Source organism: Tuber melanosporum (genome assembly GCF_000151645.1).
Source record: "Tuber melanosporum whole genome shotgun sequence assembly, scaffold_40, strain Mel28".
Lineage (NCBI taxonomy): Eukaryota > Fungi > Ascomycota > Pezizomycetes > Pezizales > Tuberaceae > Tuber > Tuber melanosporum.
In genome coordinates, this window is record NW_003299085.1 from 621,386 (window position 1) to 637,941 (window position 16,556).

Genomic DNA, 16,556 nt, shown 5'->3' on the forward strand with positions numbered 1-16,556 from the left:
TGATCCCCCCAAGCACCCAACCAATAGTGGATTAACGAGAGCTGAGGCTGCCTCACAAGAACCAACACGATCTTTTCTGAGTGTTCCTTTTCTCCTCGATACCGCGCTATATATAGGGATCTTTTTTCTTCAAGTGGATATTGGGGCCTTGTACGGAGGATGCTCAATTTGAGGTAGTATACATATCATACTGGCTACCGATATCATAATATTATGTTCGGTGTTAGTGGTGCATTTTCATCTGAACTTAGCCCTAGGTCTTGGGTGCGGCAATCTCCAGCCTCCACAGCCCGGGGCTTCCCCCAACAGTTACCTGCGGCAACATCCGTTCCTAGGTTCATGAACTGTCACTCACACCTTTGTTGGTCAAATAAGCTGTTCAAGAATAATATTTGTACCTTACGCCAAGTTAAAGAGCTCAGGCCAACGTAGTATCCGTACCCCTAGCAGAACTGCACTTGCAGCAAGGTTATTTTCCTCTAAGGAAGCTTTATCGATGCGATCAATCCTTATTCATGTGGAATCTGATGAGGGTGTGCATTTTGGCAAGGGGTGTATGCATGCATCCAATTATGACAATTACCCTGCGAGCTTTGGGTAGCGCGGTGATACAACTGAGACCCTGGGTACTCTCTTGGACATCCCTACAGAGGCCCAATGTTTGGATTCGCGGGATATGTTATAATACTCACAAGTTTTTGCCAAGGGTGCTTTTGCAAGACGGTATTTGCGGGAGTCCTCGCTAAACATCCGACCTCTGGAGGTATTCTTGGCAAAGACTGGTGATGGCTTGGGTGTCAGGAAAAATTAGGAAACTATTTCTACCGGACCCATAGAGATCTCTGTGAAGACAAGGATTATATTTTCCAATTTTATGGACACATTCGAATGACCAACAGCTAAGGTCACTGCCCGAGCACTGTAACTGCTCCAGCATAATTGAACATGTATACAGTAATATGCGAGGGAATTCAATCACTCCCCCATCCCTAATGACAGCACTAAACCCCACCATGCCACCGCACCCCCCATCCTTACAGTTGTGCTGAGGCCAGGCCAGGACACACCACCTGACGAATTCTTGAAACTGATATATCAGCTACTTCGCAGCCGTACTGCAAGCACTGTATGTTTACCGAACATTCCGATCCCAACTCTCTTCGTCCCAAAGCTGGCGGAGCTATAGTTTATATATTCAACACAGAATAGGGGTGCACTGAGAGTTTCTGAACCCCGCCTGGTACTTTGCCATCAAAACAAGCCTCGAACCGCGTTTCTTGCCGTTCCGCCAATGCTGCGAGAGACCTTGCGCCCGTTCGCCAGGGGGACAAGTCACTCCCGAGTCCGAGAGGGAAAGTGATGTACTCCTATCTCCCTCTCCAAAAATTGGCACCCTTTTTGTGCTGGAAACTGCTCGAGTACAGGCCTGTCGCTCGGTCTGTATTTGTTATCTTTTAGTCCTATAGAATTTTCTGAGCGCGATAATCGCGTTTTTCCACTGGCCATCTGTGGAAAGAGCTTAGCTCCCCGGGCATACTATCGTACATTTGGGAATGATCTTAAGGATAAACTAAGGCAATTAACCACTCGAAAGCCGCGAAATTTGGATATAGACTAAGGGCTATCTCTCGAAGCGCAATTGGGTGCCCTTTTTTTTTTTTTTTTTTTTGTTTTGTTCGGTGACACGTGTTCCTTGGGGGTTATTTAGAATGGAGAACTAGAGGGTGACAATGTGGGGATGATTTGGCAGGACGATCATGTTGTCCTGGAAGAAATACTAAGTTATGTTATAGAAGTCAAAAGCCCAAACCAGTTACTTTGAAGTTACGCCCAATTGAGCCGGCGGCTGGCTGAGGGTCACTGCTGCGATGATCTTGCACAAAATTGGGCAATTTCCGATTCTGATATTACAACTTCTATTTGATGTTACTCGAGTAGAGACCTTGCAGTGGATGGGGCCGGACACCCTGTACGCCAAGAGGGAGGGTTTTAGATCTGGATGTAACTTATGGTATTCTGAGGTGGATGGCACTAAAACCCATAATATTATTACTGTAGGTTAGGCAAGGAATTATAGAGTGGACAGTCCCACGAAGTATGGAGAGATATTATCACTATTTGCAACCCAATTCAAAGCACGACAATGGACTTCAATTTCTTGCTTAGAAAACCGACTCTTATTATCAGCAACAAAAATTTTAAATTATATAAAAATCTATAAGCCTTCATGCGTGTACAATACTTGAAGCGTGTCTTCCACCCCTCTGGGATTAACACCTCCAGGTCGCACGCTCCTCTAATACACCTTTGACCTTTCCATAGCGCATTTGCAGATATATAAACATATTGATAAATCTCACACACGGTTAAGCTAAGTTTAGAGTCAAATACAACGATCGAGGTCACTCATTCACCCAGTTCTTAGGTCTCCAAGAGAAAACCAACCACCTGGAAGATAGAAATGTTGGTGTGGGGGGGTGATTTTGAGGCGGTAGAGGTCAAATTCACTCGATTTTCTCTTCTCTAGGGCCAAATTCAGCTTTGGGTGTTACTAGCCTTGACACATACATGCTGAGACCGACAAAATGATTGTGGGTGTCTCTGTTATCACATTGCTCTTGGCATGTCATGGCCTGGTGATTGGTGTTGAAAAACACGGCACTTCCATACAAACGTCAGCAAGATTGTGGATTAGTTGAGTAAGGGTGGTGTCTGCAAATTGGCTTTTTTGGAGGTAGTATGATACTCAAGTATATACGGGTGAGCCCATGGGTGAGGGTGTGTATGGACTAGAGGTTAGCGGGGGCAAAGGCGATTGGGGGGTCTCAGAAATCAGCACTAGGATACCAGAGGTTTAAGGTTATACTTCTGAGGTCATGAGACAACTAGGTGTCATCCTGCGAGGGTTGGGAAACCGGAGAAGAATGGGAAAGGTAGCAGGAATATTTGGGACTGCTATAGTCCGGGAGAACTGTTTTAGATGAAGTATGAAGGAGTTGTGCAAAGAAGTGGGATGGGATTATGAGTGGAGACAGGATAAGGAAATGGGCGGGAATGATGAAGGAGGAATATGTTTGCAAAGGAACAGCTTGTGTATATATAGGACACACTCAGCAATGTAGAAATAATAAGGACCTCAAGTTACTCTCTCATTATTATATCTGAATGATATGAATTGGTAGCTAGCTTACTCCAGGTTGTTAGTCCCCCCACAAGACCTTTTAGCTTCCAATTATTGACGTGGTCTCGTCGTTTAGGGGCTGTTCAGCTACGGTGAGAAGATTGAACCATGGATTTGTAAAACAATGTTTTTGTGAGTGTTATTCCAAGTGGGGAGGAGACTTATGGTTTGGGTAAAACTTATGATATATATTCGGCATTCAGAACATACCGTAGGGCGAAAATGCTTTATGCTCTAGTAGTCAGAATGGTTAGCTAGAACCCACTCACTAGATCACTCCTTAGCAGATAAAGCTTGAGAAAAAACCACCTTAAAGCTTCAGAAATCACATCAAAACAAAACACAACGGGAGAGCAAGCAACTTGGTCACCAGAAATGGAGAAGACATCAATTGATGGTCTTCTGCAAGAGGTAAGATTGGGAAAGAGGGCAGATAATGGATTTTTTGGGAGAAATTTGAATATGTGTAACTTCTACAGTTTTATTGTCTTGTCTTGTCTTGGCCGCAATGGGGCAGAAACTACCATTTTTTGCGCTTGTACTGGGGACGCGCCCCAGGTGTTTTGTTCAAAAATTATCATATCAGACCTCCAGAGTTACTTTTTCAAAACTGGAGTTTCGAGTCATTTCTCCAACCTTTGAGTTTCCTAATATTCTATGGTTTTAGTACATCGCCGAGCACCACTCCTAATATCATACCAAAACAGCCAGATCAATCAAAATCACGGGTTTCTGCCCTCGAGTCCTGGGTTTGGTTTTCTTTCCGAGCAGGCCTCGGGCTAAAGTTAGTGGAGAATTTGGATGGCCCCACCGTGTGTCCGGGAGCTGTTGCGCAATTGGGCTTCGAAGGGCTCGGTAGAGGGTCAAGTAGCATCTGGCCTTTCTATGATAATTGCTTACGAGTGATGTATTTGCCTGAAGGTTAAGGCCTGTTTCAGGATGGATGCCTCTTTGCAGCTCCCTTCGGGCATCTTGAGCAAAAGGCTCTAGCACAGCTTCTTGCTTACCGGGACAGACCAGACACCCAAGCCACGATAGAGGATCGGGAGGTCCTACGCTGATTAAGGAAGAACTCGGGGGGGGAAACGCGAGATAGATTACTGATACTGGTACGGTGCCATCCCCAGCCCACTTGGTCCACGACGCTGATCAAACCCCCGCCACAGTTCTACAAGAAATTGAGCGCCAATGCCAGAACCTCACATTCTTGAGGATCATAGAATGTTCCGAAAATTCCCTCCACCCCTCCGCCATGTGCTCCCCCGCAAGGCCATTTCCGGTAACTGTAGGCCACCACCAAACTCTCGGTCGTCACACAAACACCACCTCGCATTCGCACGCTGGGAAAAGCCCCCGGCACTTTTCGAATTCGAGTTCTAGTTCTAGTTTGAATCTAAGGTCTTATTTGGCGCACGATAAAATCATCATTTTTTTTTTGGTGCAGGGTCCCTGTCGCAGGTGAGATGTTATAATATTGCACTTTCTGGGTTCTAGCTCGACTTATACTGGTAGACCTCTTAACGAATTTTTGTTTTCGTCACGGTGTTAAATTTAGTAAGGCATATATTCGTGCCAAGGTTGTGGCTAGGAGCTGCAACCCCCGGACGTAAAGAGTGCCAGCCAGCCAGCTCAACGTGACTTTACAGCTCAAAGTAACTTTGTGGCTCAACATCACTTTGCTATACGGTTCAACATCACTTTGCAGCTCAAGGTCACTTTATGGCTCGATATGGCTTTCTGGCCCAATATCAGTTCACGGTTCAACATAGCTTTGCGTTTTAGCGTCTATTTGGACACAACCATGCGGTTCCGTTGCCCCATACAAAGTGGCCTTTTCCTTCTCTTTGACGAGAATTTTTACAGCAGAAACAATCTCAAAACTGAACGGAACAGTTGTATCCAAAGAGACAATAGGTTGAGCTGTAAAGTCAGGTTGAGCTGGCTGGCTGGCATGAGTACTCTGTGGATACTGCTCTTTTAGTTTTGCTGCCATGTGGTCAATGGGATGTGACCATGGTACGATAGCGTAGGGAATTATCATCTGGAATGCTGTCCGCAGTGTCCAGGGGCACGGGCTCCTGGGGTGCAAATACCTGTATGGTGGTCTAAACAGTCAGTAACAGGGTGGCCTGGATTGGGTTTTAGCTGTTGTCGTCTTCTTTTTATATATATTTCTTTTCCATTGTTAATGGGAGAGGACAGCGAGTGATGGGCCGCGAGGGCGCTGGAGTGTTCTTGAAGGTTGTATCATGCTTAGGTACCTGTACCCCTAAAAACCGGAAACAAAGGGAGGAAATGGAGGGGGTACCGGTTTTGGATCAGAGTTGTCCGGAATGGAAGGCAGTAATATAGATAGTAAGAATCCTGGGCCGAATTCCCTTGGGACATTGCTAGTGATAGCTTGTGAACCTATGTGGTTTGAAGAGATTTTTTTTTACAGGTATAGTAAACCCCCATCACCCGGCCATCCGAGGCACCCTTCGGCTTCCCATTCATGGTCATGATGTCATTTTTGGGTATTGTGGTTAGTGTCCACTACACACTACTCGTATATGTTGTCTCCCAAACTCACTACACTGCTGTACCAAATATAGGTGTTCTGATACTTTTAAATGTAAGAAGTATTAGCACCTTCGTTATACCTGATGGAATGGGGAGCATGTTACAGGATATGGGTAAAAAAAGATAGATAATATTTAGATTAAATTGTGTTCCCTTAGGCATTCAATCGCCTTATACCAGTGGTTTCTACATCTACTATCAGGTTGAAAAAGGAGTATCTGATAGAAGATATTTTTCTTATTCTGTTGACATGTTTATTTTTTCAATATATTATGGTAGAATTTTCTATTTTTTTTGTAACATAATTATAATGTGCAAAATTATATCATAGAGGGGGACTAGGCAGATGCTGTAAGGTCAATTGAGGGAAAAGTATGACAGCACCCGTGTTTGGTTCAGCAGTATACTGTCCAGTTTTTTTTTTTTGCAGAAATCTTGTCATTGTAACAATGAATCTGGACAATCAATTTTCCGATTTTTATGGCCACAAGAATATCTTGGGCGGTGCAATCGTGGAATACCTAAATACACACCTCGCCCAAATACACGCTCACTGCTGATTGGTCTAATCCTAGTGATGATCGCCTCTTGTACGAGTACAAGCCCATTGGTGGAGACAGTGTACTGGCTAGGTCGTGTATTTGAGTGTTCTGGGATTGCGGGGAGGGGGGGATGGTATGCCGCGCTCGGACGTGATATAGTTTTGGGTGGCCCTGGATGCACGAGCATGGAGAAGTGTGTGCTTCTAGATGGAGGGATGTTCCGCTTAAAAGTGTTTCATAGGGGGTAAGGGTGGGGGGGGGGATTACCCCCTTGGTGGTGCTTGGTATTGCTGGATATAATAAATGAACTAAACACTTAGCCACACGTCGACGTCAACGGCAAAAGCATTGAGCCTTTCTACTGGAGCAGGTGTGTAGGAGTAGAGGCCGCGTTAGGTGTCATTTCTATTCGTGGGAGTCCTCACTCTGCTGGAGAGGATGCTAGATATCAGATTGGGACAAGAGAGGTAATGTGTAGTAGGTATACAAGGCGATCATAGCCCTTCATTCTTGCTTCATTCAATCCCCCAAGCATCGTAACCCAAACTCAATGAATAGAGGAGAGGGTATTTCGCGATCTTGGTAGCGCAGCCTAAAATGTGGTAACAAAGTTGATGGAAAAAAAAGATAAAACTCCCTATTTTTATTTGTCCCAAACACCCCAAAATGAAAATGTCCTCGCTCTAATGCATCAAACAAACGCATAATAGACGAGAGAAAGAGGAAAGGAAGAAAGTAATAAGAAAATAGTGACGTAAAGGGGGAGTCACTATCTATCCGGGCCCAGCATACCGCGTGTCCATCTGAAAACTCTCGCTATACCTCTCAGCCCTAGGACTCCCACTGGTCCACGAGCGGCTGCTCTGGTAATGGCTCCCCTGTGCGGCGAGGTTCTTGTACGAGTCTCCGCGCAGAATGGGTATCGTCTCCTCGACTGTCCCGAAGGCGGCGTGCTTGGTGCGATCATCGTCGGTTTCCCGCTCGTCGATCACGCCGAAGCGTAGCTGCGTCTGCTCGAGTTCCCGCGGGAATGGGTCTCCGCCCAGGCACACGCCTTCATACTGCTTCACTAGTTTGTCCAGTGTGCGGTTCCGCGTAGTGACGAGAATTTTGGAGAACAGCGTGTCACTAGTGATCCCGTTCCAATAGATTGATACGCCACCAGCAGTGATGGACAATAATGCTATGGCGGCGGAAATGGCGTACCCGACCCAGAGGCCTTGCATCTCGTAGAAAAAGATGTTCTCGAAGCGGGTCATTCTGCACGGTACCTCTTCATACGCGCCTATTTCTAGGAAGGGTTCCGAAAGGAGGGTTAAGACAATCTCTTGAAAAAAATTTTGGAATTCATCCTTGAAATTTTTCACTGTGAAGGAGGTTTCTTGGCTTAGGAGCCGGGACTGTGAGAGGGAGGTGGAGGTCACAGGTGGGTCCGATGAATTCGTCTTGTTGACGTATCCGTGCACCACCCCACGGACCAGGAGGCCGAGGGAGTGATATGCTATGAATTCTTTATATCCTGGGTCTTGTGGTTTGAAGGTGCTTGATCCCGCTGGCGGCGTGAAGACTGTTGTCCCATCTGAGATGGAAACATTGGCGGACTGCACGTTGTTCACAAAGGAGAAGTTGACAGTGTAGCTTGCCTTTTGGAGTTCGCAGCGCATCACATGCCGCTGTATTTCGTGCTTCCACGCTGCTGGGGGCTTAGAATTGGGTGGGAGCACAACACCGGAGTCATTTGAAAGCCTCTTCGTTTGATAGACGTAGCCAAACCAGATTGCCGGCTCATTCTCAAAGATGCCTTGTTTATCTAGGACGGCATCGCTGTAGCCTGGTTGTGGTCGAGCGTACTCTTCGGCATCGGAGCTAGCAAAGTAGATCTTGTTCCCTACAGGTGCAAGGTCGTCGTAAGTGTAGTTTATATACTTCGGCATTTCCAATGCCACTTCGACTTGCTTTTTTGACGTGCAATTGTACCATGGCGCCTGGAAGCTTGCTTTCCAGGTGCAGTTGTGATTGGAACAGGGGGTAGCGATCTGAACTGGCTTCCCGCTAAAGGTTGCTAGAACCTGTAACTTTCTCGCTACAAAACTCGGCTGATCGAACCAGACGGGTCCATCTCTGGGCGGGGGTGGGGTGGTGTTGAAGAAACACAAACTATGCCCGAACCGGCCCTTCTTGGGCTCCCTCCAGTTCGCGGTATTCTCCGCGGTAAAGTTGAGGACTGGAACCTTACAGGTTGTATTGGGCGACACGACTTCTGTGAGCTGCGCCGTAAGAGCAGCGGGGGAAAGAATCGACGCAATGGGGATTAACCTATTGCGTAAGGCACTGTTAGTACTAGCTGTAACGTTTTGCGCCGTTTTCATGCATCATACCATGTTGCCATTGCCATTGCGGTTGCTAACTTGGCCTTGAAGTATATCTCCTTTGAGGCAAAACATGTTGGGTCCTCCACGACAGCGAATAGGTGATCAATCCCCTTCAGTGTTATGGCCTTTTGCCGCATCGTATGCCATATCCTCTGCCTGCAAGGTCACCATGAAGTGTCAATACGGGTAACCTGTGCTAAAGCCAAGGCCAATGGGGAAGAACCTGTAAGCGAGAACCACCGATCCCACCAGGGATACTTTGGTAAAGTATGCCAATACTGTCCCATACCGAACCTTCATCAATTGATCCTCCGCCTGCTTACCCTGCAGGCTAGCATAGAAAAAGTGATGCCCCAAAGAGCCCAAAATGCCGGCAATCAGCAAGCACACCATAGCAGTTGGCATAAACCAATGTATCTTTGTCCCCCATAGTACCTGCTGCTCCCTCGACTTTGACCTCCCGAGAATATTCTCCATGGCAGTCCCCATCCGCCCCGGCGGGTGTATCGTTGATGCCTCACTGATGTTGCGGACAGGAACAGAGGTGTATGCGCCCTTCCGTGTTGGTTGTACTGGGGATGCTGGGTTCGAGAAAAATTCAGCGCTAGGAGTGTATGGGCTGCTGAAGGAGGAAAGCCTCTCTTCATATGGTTCGTAGGCCTCTGCTCGGGAGTGGTAAGCCATGATTTGTTTCTTCCCTTTTCTCGAGGGCGAGAGATTAGTTAGAATGGCGAGTCGCGCCTCGAAATGTCGGGTCAGTAGTGTTTTTAGGATGGGGTTTGTTCAGTTGGGAAATCGCTTTCCGACCGTGGGTTGCACGGTATTATTAAGTTTAGGTTCCGCCCCCCCCGAAGAAAAAAAATAGACACAAATTTAAGGTGGTGGGAAGGTGCTTTTAATTGATAGGGAGCTAAACTGGAGTGGTGGGGATGCAGGTTGTCAGATTCCCAGGAAGCGGGCAGTGTGACACCATGTTCCTCCCTGGAGCTGGTGAAAAAGCGGGCTTGGTGGGTACTCAGCCCTGGAGCATTTTAATCCCCATGGCCTGCTTTCATAGTGCGAACCTATCAGCGTGATGAATCGACCTCTACTAAGATACCGTATCGGTGCTTGGTCTGGCTTGTTTTTCGATGGCGCGGGGTTGAAGTGCAGGTCTTGGGAAGCTGATGGTGGAGTAGGAGTTCAAGTACTGTGCCGTATCATACGATACCAAGAAGGAGAAGGGCAGATTTGATGCCAGTGGAGTTGTCGCCGAATCTCCTTGGCACGGAGGGCGACAGCAGATGATATGATACAATGCTGCACACTACGGCACTCGTGTATGGTGCCAGAAGCGATGGGGAACGTGTGTATCATACCAGTAATCCCTCTTTGCCACAGCGTGGCTTGCGGGCAAACATTGAAACTATGGTGGCTCGGGGTGGAAACTTCAAAAAAAAAAAAAGTTCAGTTGGCTGCCTCCTGCCAATCAAAACGATCGAGGTGGGGGGAGGGGTTACACGCCTCCCCTCCATGACCCCCGGCACCATATGATACCTTATCTTACGTGCCTACTACACTGCAGCCTCCCGCATAAATAATAGGGACTTTTGTTTTGGGGGGGGGGAATGTCATTCTGGTACCGTAGCGTGGTGTTGGCTAAAGATAAATGGCACCCATACCATCACCGGTGAATACTCGAGTACCGGTACTTGTATTTCGCTCCGTCGTCTTACCACTGGAGCGAAAAGAGGCCGTCTGCTGTGATCACGATGAATACACAATCCCGGTGGCTTACGATTATTTACGCTTGCTCTGTGGGAAATGCAGTTACCATACCTCTCAGTCCATCGAAAGTTCGCGAAGCGTGCACAAACTCTCTGATGAGCCTCCATTCTTCTCACGATCCGGGATGACTGGGGCAGGTACTGCACTTGTACGGTACGGCAATAGAGGGCAATACTCTACTTTCGAACACACCTCCCTCCAGAGTCATGAGGATGCCTACTGTACAGCCTACCGCACGGCACTGCACCGTACAATATGGCTCACTTATCCGACTGTCGACCGAATTGTAGATTCTTTTGTGCTGGTACTTGTCACTTGTGCAATACAGCACGGTACTCGAGTCATAAATTAGGGCTACTACAAGCACCGCAGGTGTGATTGTATCTGTTGAGTGGCTTATGTAGGAGCACTCATTCGGAAAACCAGCGCCTCCCTGGTCCTCAATACTTGTAGCTTACCGTACCGGTATGGTGTTGTGCATCTGCTCACCTTCACAAGCCCCTCTTCCCCTCCCCCGACACCCTCTCCTATGACACGCAACAACAAACAAACTGGATCCCCAAGGCTGAGACTACCCGAAACTTCATCTCATCCATCATCTTCCGCCGGACCTTACTCCCCTTCAGTCTGGACCGGCGCGGAATAAGACTGTACCAGTACGAGTACTCGAACCGGTACTTGTACTCGGTACTGCTCAACATAATAAGCCCCTAACCGTGCTAAAGTCAGGACAGAATCAAAAGCAGCTGACACCACACAATTCCTATCACCAAAAGCAGACAAGCCCACATTTTAGGGCTGAATTATGCATACCGGTACTATCCTTAGCCGATGATTCGCTAGTTCCAATACCTAATCAGCCCACCCTGTTTGCCTGTCGGTAGAGTAACTTGTTGTAGTACTTGTAGGGGGGGGGGGCTCAGATTGCGCTTGTTGAGATCCAGAATACAAGATCGTTCTCTACTCAATTAAACACCCATTGGCGTACCGTATTTATTTCACTTCGTACTGCGGCTCCACTTCCTCCACAGGAATAAAAGATCATAAGTGAGGGGATCTTAGCCGGTTGTGCGGAGGCTGAAGTAGTAACGTAGACCTTCCATGAGGGTTTATTTGGTTTTTTTATTTTTATTTTACTCTCTATGTCGGTCCTAGCGAGATTCAGCTCGATCGGACGCGTCCGGTACATTTTATCTCTGGATATCTGTGCTGGAGGGAACATCGGTGTGAGCTTCTGCGAAAGATCTTAGGTTACTTACTAGAACTCGAGTACCGGTACTGTACTTAGAGTAGAAAACTAGGTGGAGAAAGGGCATGCATGCAGGGCTGTCCCTTCGGGTAGGGACATTAGAATGGATTGTACGTACAGCCCTGTTCAAGTCGAAGTCAGGAATGACTGGGATGGCGCTTCAATGCTCGCCGCTGTATCGCACTCGAGTAGCTGTGATAAGATTGGGCACGGTTTTATTTTAGACAACATTAGGATGGTCTGGAGTTTGTACTGTACAGTCGTGTCCGGAAAGTTTTCGTACCCCTGATGTGCAACCCCGCAACACCTTATCACCACAACAACCCTCCTCACCATGGCCCCTCCACATAATCTAAGAGCAAGAGAAGACCTGAATAAGGAAATTTATACTCTGTATAAACATACAGATATGGGATATGACAAAATTTCTAAGTCTTTAGGTGTATCCAAGTCAACTGTTCAGTCTCTGTGGTCAAAAGAGCTAAATCTAGGGGTGGAAACACTCACCATGCAAAAAGAGGTGGAAGACCAACCAAGATTACCAACATAAAAAGAAAGATAGTGGAGTCAGTTATCGATGCTGAGCCTCATTTAGTGTTATGCGACATTACCAAAAAAGCGAATATTGATTTTGGTAAAACCACTATTGATAAGATCATATCAGAAGCTGGTTTTAAGCTTCTGATACTTAGGAAAAAGCTTTTTTGGAGAAAAGGACAAAAGGAGAAAAGAAGGGAGTTTGCTAGGAGAAGGAGGAACTGGAAAGGGGCATGGAATTGGGTTGTTTTTGTGGATGAAGCTACCATTGTTTATGATTCAAATATAACAGGCAGAAAGGTCAGAATTAGACCTGGTGAAGAGCTGGAAGAAAAAAACTTAAAGTCTAGCTTTAAGTCTGGAAGGACTAGCATTGGAGTATATGCTGCAATGATGAAGGGAGGAAAGACGAGTTAATTCTTGTGAGAAAGAGAAGAGAGAAGGAAAGGACCAGTAAAAGAGACAGACTTGACCTAAACTCTCACCAATATGCAACTGAGATCCGCCAGCCTTACCTTATCCCTTTTATAGAGTGTCTGAATAGACCTTCTGACAATATCTACCTTGCTGCAGACAATGCTTCCTGGCATGGTAGTGAGGAAAATCGAAAATTGGAAGCAGACTGTAGTTACAAAAAGCTCCCTTGGCTACTCAACTCACCAGATCTCAATCCTATTGAGAACACATGGGCACTACTCAAAAGAGCCCTTACCAAGCGATTCTCCAGGCTGGAGAGAAGGGCTCATAGTGCAGCTGAATTGTTTGAGGCAGTAAAGGAAGAGTGAGATTTAATTCCCCAAGAGAAGTTGGATGGATGGATAGATAGGATGCCTGAGAGAATGCAAGCTGTATGGGATGCAAATGGAGGCCATACAAAATGGTAATAATGTTTTTTTATTGTCTACTAGCAATACTATCATGTTTTCTTTAATTGAATTCTTTACATTTTTTTTGAAATTTTTATGGATGGGGGTTGTGGTTGTGCGGTTGCATATGAGGGTACAAAAACTTTCTGGACACGACTGTACTAGTACAGTGTTGGTACTAGACTTGAGTACATCTCCGAAGTTGTAGTACTAAATAAAAGTGGCTGATTGATTTGAATCTTGGACACTAACAGGGGCCAGGCAAAATCATTTCACCCTCTCGAGAGTCTAGGAGGCGGTATCATAATTGTTCTGGGCTATTAGCACTTTGCGCTTGTGTTTACACGGTCTTAACACTGTTAGTACTGGAGTGGAACTAGGCATGTGAGGAAAAGGGCATTTTGTGTGTAAAAAAGGTGAAGGGTTAAAGAGCACGGTAGGGTAGCAGAAGGTTAGCAGTGCGGTACCGTATTAACTGGTCAAACTGGAAATGAGTCTAAAAACAAAGAAGAAAAATCAAGCGAGGTTTCACAGTCAGTCCAAGTCTCAATCCTTGATTACTGGCCTTCACTACAATATCAACTCATCAAAGATTCATTCTGAAGAGAATACGCATATAGAAAAAAAAAAACAGAATCACAATACGGTTCATAAGTCAACTAGAATTGCTTCAAAGCAAAGGTTCGATTGATAAGCCATTTAGTTCTGCTTGTATATGTCTAGAGAGAATTTAGAGGTGAATTAATACAATTTTTATTCAGAGAAGCAAGTAGTCCTACAGAGACTATACAGGTATTGAGTAAGATAAATATCCAGTTACCTTTGAAACCAGAACCAGTAGTGACAGCTGAACATGCAAGGCTATCAGAGGCAAACCCAGAGCAGAACAGAGAACTAGTACTATTATAATTGATTGAACTAGTTCAAGGAATTTGACCCACGGAACTCCAATTGATAAAGCCTTGAAGGCTAGTAGGATCAAATGCAATTTCCACTGCTGAATAGACAGGAGTAAACTTTGCAACACACAGTCAGAAGAGCATGCAGTGCATGTACACTTGTAAGTTCAAAATTGAGGCACAGTAATAGTGATATTATTATAGAATACCATAAGATGAAGAGGAAAGAGAACCTGGTATCATATGAGCACCATTGATGAGAAAGGTATCAGAATGATATTTGATACCAATTACTATACTTCATAATTGGAGAGATAGTCAGGAGTAAATTATAACTGGGAGGAATAAGGAGAGGAGAAACAAGTATAGTGTTAATATTGACAATTGGCCAGAGTTGGAGTTGGAACTATATGACAATATTAGGAGTACTGGGATCCAATACCTAGGAACCACCATAAGTAGGGTAAACCTACTTGGAATAGGAATCTCTGGTCTCTAACATCCCACTTGAGTCCCATTATAGGGCCTACAAGTCATCATACATATCTATCTTTCCTGCATCCTGTAACTCTAATTCCACAGAACTGAAGGTGTGAGAATAATACTGAATAGGTTGCTACCATCCAACTGAATAGATTATGTTCATAGGTTATATTGGAGGAGACCTTTAACTAGGTCTGAGAAGTAGAGTGAAGTAAATCTATCAACAATTGAGAGAGTTACTAGGCTTTAAATATAGAACATTTTTGGCATGGGCTATAAGTAATGGGATGTTTTTACACGAAGATATGATATTGAATATCAAAGGATTGTCATCAAGAACTAACATATTCATATCCGCTCTATGATATTTAGAAGAGTCTAGAACTCTTAGGGAACTATTATGCGGAGACAATCTGATAGACTTTAGAATTGTCTAGGCCAACTAGGATTCATTTCTGTAGATGGAGATTGACAAGGAAGGCTCTAATTTACTTGTTTTATTTATGACTAATAAGAGCGAAGTAAATTATGCAAAGTAAGATAAAATTGTAAAAACAAGATTATATTGCTAAGGTTTCTTCTCCCTTGCTTGATGATATCTAAAGCTTTGAGAGGCACTTCGATATTTATATTCCACATCTGAGTGTTCATGGACTATATCTATTTACTATACAACTATGTACCTCTCTAATTATAACTTGCAATGTTGGGTATTCTTACAAGGTGTGAGTACCCGAAGACCCTGAAAATCACCCCACCCTCTTTGGTAATTACAATATAACTAACTTGGAACCATACAGTTGCTAATAGTAGTTATCTGATCATTAGAGTCTTTAGACTTGTGGCTTAGTGCTCAGGTTGAATTAAGTTGGCCCCAATTGTCACCATCATTGATGAAATGACCTGTTTCATCTGCTGGTTGCATCTGCAAAGGGAGTTGTAATCACAACCTATTTAGGTCGTCTGACTTTAAATTTTATAACTCCTTACCCAACTGATAGATGTCTTCCAGAGAACTTCCTACTAATTCGCAGAAAGCTATTCAACTGGATTGATAAATATTTCCACAGTGGGTAATGCTTGGCTGTTCTGGGTAACAGGATTTCAATCATTGTTGTAGTATTAGAAGTTATCCCTGCAACTACAACATATTTCGAAATCTAGTTGTAACACTCCATAAAGTCCATTCGCTTTCACGGTAGTGTTCCTCAGAGTTCAAGACTCTTCTAGTTATTGTAGGGTAGATATGAATGTATTGGTCTCTCATTGAGATCCTTTACCATTCGATACCATCTCTTTGTATGAAAAGGTTCTGATACCTATGGCTTATGCCAAAGATTTTACATCTTTGAAGCCTAGTAACTCTCTGAGTAGTTGATGGATTTACTCCATTCCACTTTTCAGACCTTGCCAAAGGTCCCCTCTCATATATCCTGCACATAGGATCCAGTCGAATAGACAGTGGTGATGTAGACGGTATTATTCTGACACCTTCTATTCTGTAGCTTGATAATTACAGGATATAACTGAGATTGAAATGAATGATAATGTGAGAGCCCCATAAGGGGGCCAGAGGAGGGTGTTGGAGACCAGGGATTCCAATTCTGGGTAAGGTTACCCTAATTAGGATGATTCCTGGATATTGGATCCCAGTATTTCTAATAGGAATACTACTAAAAAAGGCAATGGACTTCGTGGAGTGTTACAACTAGGTCAAGGGATGGGTTGTGGTTGTGGGAATTATTAATAGTACCAAATAACAACTAAAGCCAGGTTACCTAGAATAACTAGAAGTTGTGGACAGAGTGAATATCTGCCAATCTAGTAGAATAGTTTCTTGTAAAGTAATAGGAAGTCATATGGAGGATATTTATTATTTGGATCAGGAGTCATGGAAATTTAAAGTTGGCAACCTAGGAAGGTTATATTAATAACTACTCCTGCAGATACAACCAGTAGATGAAACTGATTATTTCATCAATAGAAAAGATAATTGGAGCCAATACAGTTTGACTTGAAAACTAGGCCATAAGTTTAATAACTCTGAAAATCAGATAATTACTATTAGAAAAGGTACTGTTCCTAATTAGTAAAATAG

The 16,556-nt window shown here is 44.7% G+C and overlaps 1 protein-coding gene; it reads right to left on the reverse strand.

Moving 5' to 3' along the window:
* Window positions 1-6,763: 6,763 nt before the first annotated feature.
* Window positions 6,764-9,445, reverse strand: GSTUM_00007978001 (uncharacterized protein). XM_002839773.2 has 3 exons: window positions 8,881-9,445; window positions 8,664-8,813; window positions 6,764-8,601 (listed from the first exon to the last, which is right to left on the reverse strand). Exons 1-3 carry the CDS (start codon window positions 9,339-9,341, stop codon window positions 7,059-7,061), a joined length of 2,154 nt encoding a protein of 717 aa, XP_002839819.1. The 5' UTR covers window positions 9,342-9,445; the 3' UTR covers window positions 6,764-7,058.
* Window positions 9,446-16,556: the final 7,111 nt, after the last annotated feature.